Below are 1,063 nucleotides of genomic sequence, written 5' to 3' on the forward strand. Positions count from 1 at the left end.
GTGACGTTGCCGCCCACCGTGATGTTCTTGTGCATGGGAAAGCGACCCGAGAGGATCTTCATGAGCGACGACTTGCCCGAGCCGGGCTGGCCAAGAAGGAGCGTCGTCGTGCTGGGCTTGAAGACACCCGACATCGGGTGCAGCACCTCCTTGCGGATCGTGCGCTTGGAGCTGAAGAGACCCATGACCGACTTCTTAGCGTGGTTGAGCAAGGTCGGGAGCTCGTGGCCGTCCTTGGTAGCGACCGCGACGTCGGCCGAAATGGCGAGATCCTGGAAGCGGATCTCCATCTGCGGCATGGCCTTGCCCATGGACGCTTCAAGCTGCGCGGCGAGCGATGCATGGAAGGCGTCCGAGCCGTCCTGGAGGAACGCATCGGCGGATTGTGGCGCAGGTGGCATGGCGGGATGGGTGGTCGAGCCAGCAAAAGCGATAATGAGTCTTGCTCACCACAGATACTACCTGCAGTAGCATCGTCGCCTGAAGCAGATGAGTTGCACTCCTGAGGCACGCGAGCGATGATGCAAAGCGGCCTATTCATCAACGATTTGGCTGATGAGTAAATTGAGCACGATTTCAAAACAGCTTTTGTTGTCGTTACGAAAAGGGGGTGCTGTCCCACCTTGTTGTACTTGCTCTTTGTATGTTGTGGGCGCGGACACGACCCCTTTTCGTGCAAATCAAAGGCTTGGCCACGCCACTTCCCACCACAATGACAGTCCAGTGACGCGTAAAAATCACACACTCGCACACCACCATTGCGGTCGTGAGCAAAGATGCATCCGGTTCAATGGGCCTTCGTCGCCCCAGAAAGGGAATGCGCCATGACCGCATTCTTCGCCTGCCCTCGCACGCCAACCTCTTCGCTGACTCGTGGGCGCCTCTGGCCGATCCTGGAAAAGACATTCGTACGATCGATTTCTCTGCATCGCGGCACATCTCTGTCTCAACCCGACTTTGCCGTTTGGTTTTAAACTGCAAACTGCAATTTGAGGTTGTAGCACCGAGAAGATTGTGACTTCTGGACGAACCAAGTGCCGCATTCGAGGACGCAACCAAGCAC

The 1,063-nt window shown here is 56.8% G+C and overlaps 1 protein-coding gene across 1 annotated transcript; it reads right to left on the bottom strand.

The window, feature by feature from the left end:
- Positions 1–5: 5 nt before the first annotated feature.
- On the bottom strand, positions 6–401 carry SDRG_17407 (hypothetical protein; the record flags this gene model as incomplete). The annotated part of the gene is made up of 1 exon (XM_008623649.1): positions 6–401. A coding segment is annotated over one exon (396 nt), but the record flags the coding sequence as incomplete, so codon positions are not given.
- Positions 402–1,063: the final 662 nt, after the last annotated feature.

Source organism: Saprolegnia diclina (assembly GCF_000281045.1).
Source record: "Saprolegnia diclina VS20 unplaced genomic scaffold supercont1.339, whole genome shotgun sequence".
Classification (NCBI taxonomy): domain Eukaryota; phylum Oomycota; class Saprolegniomycetes; order Saprolegniales; family Saprolegniaceae; genus Saprolegnia; species Saprolegnia diclina.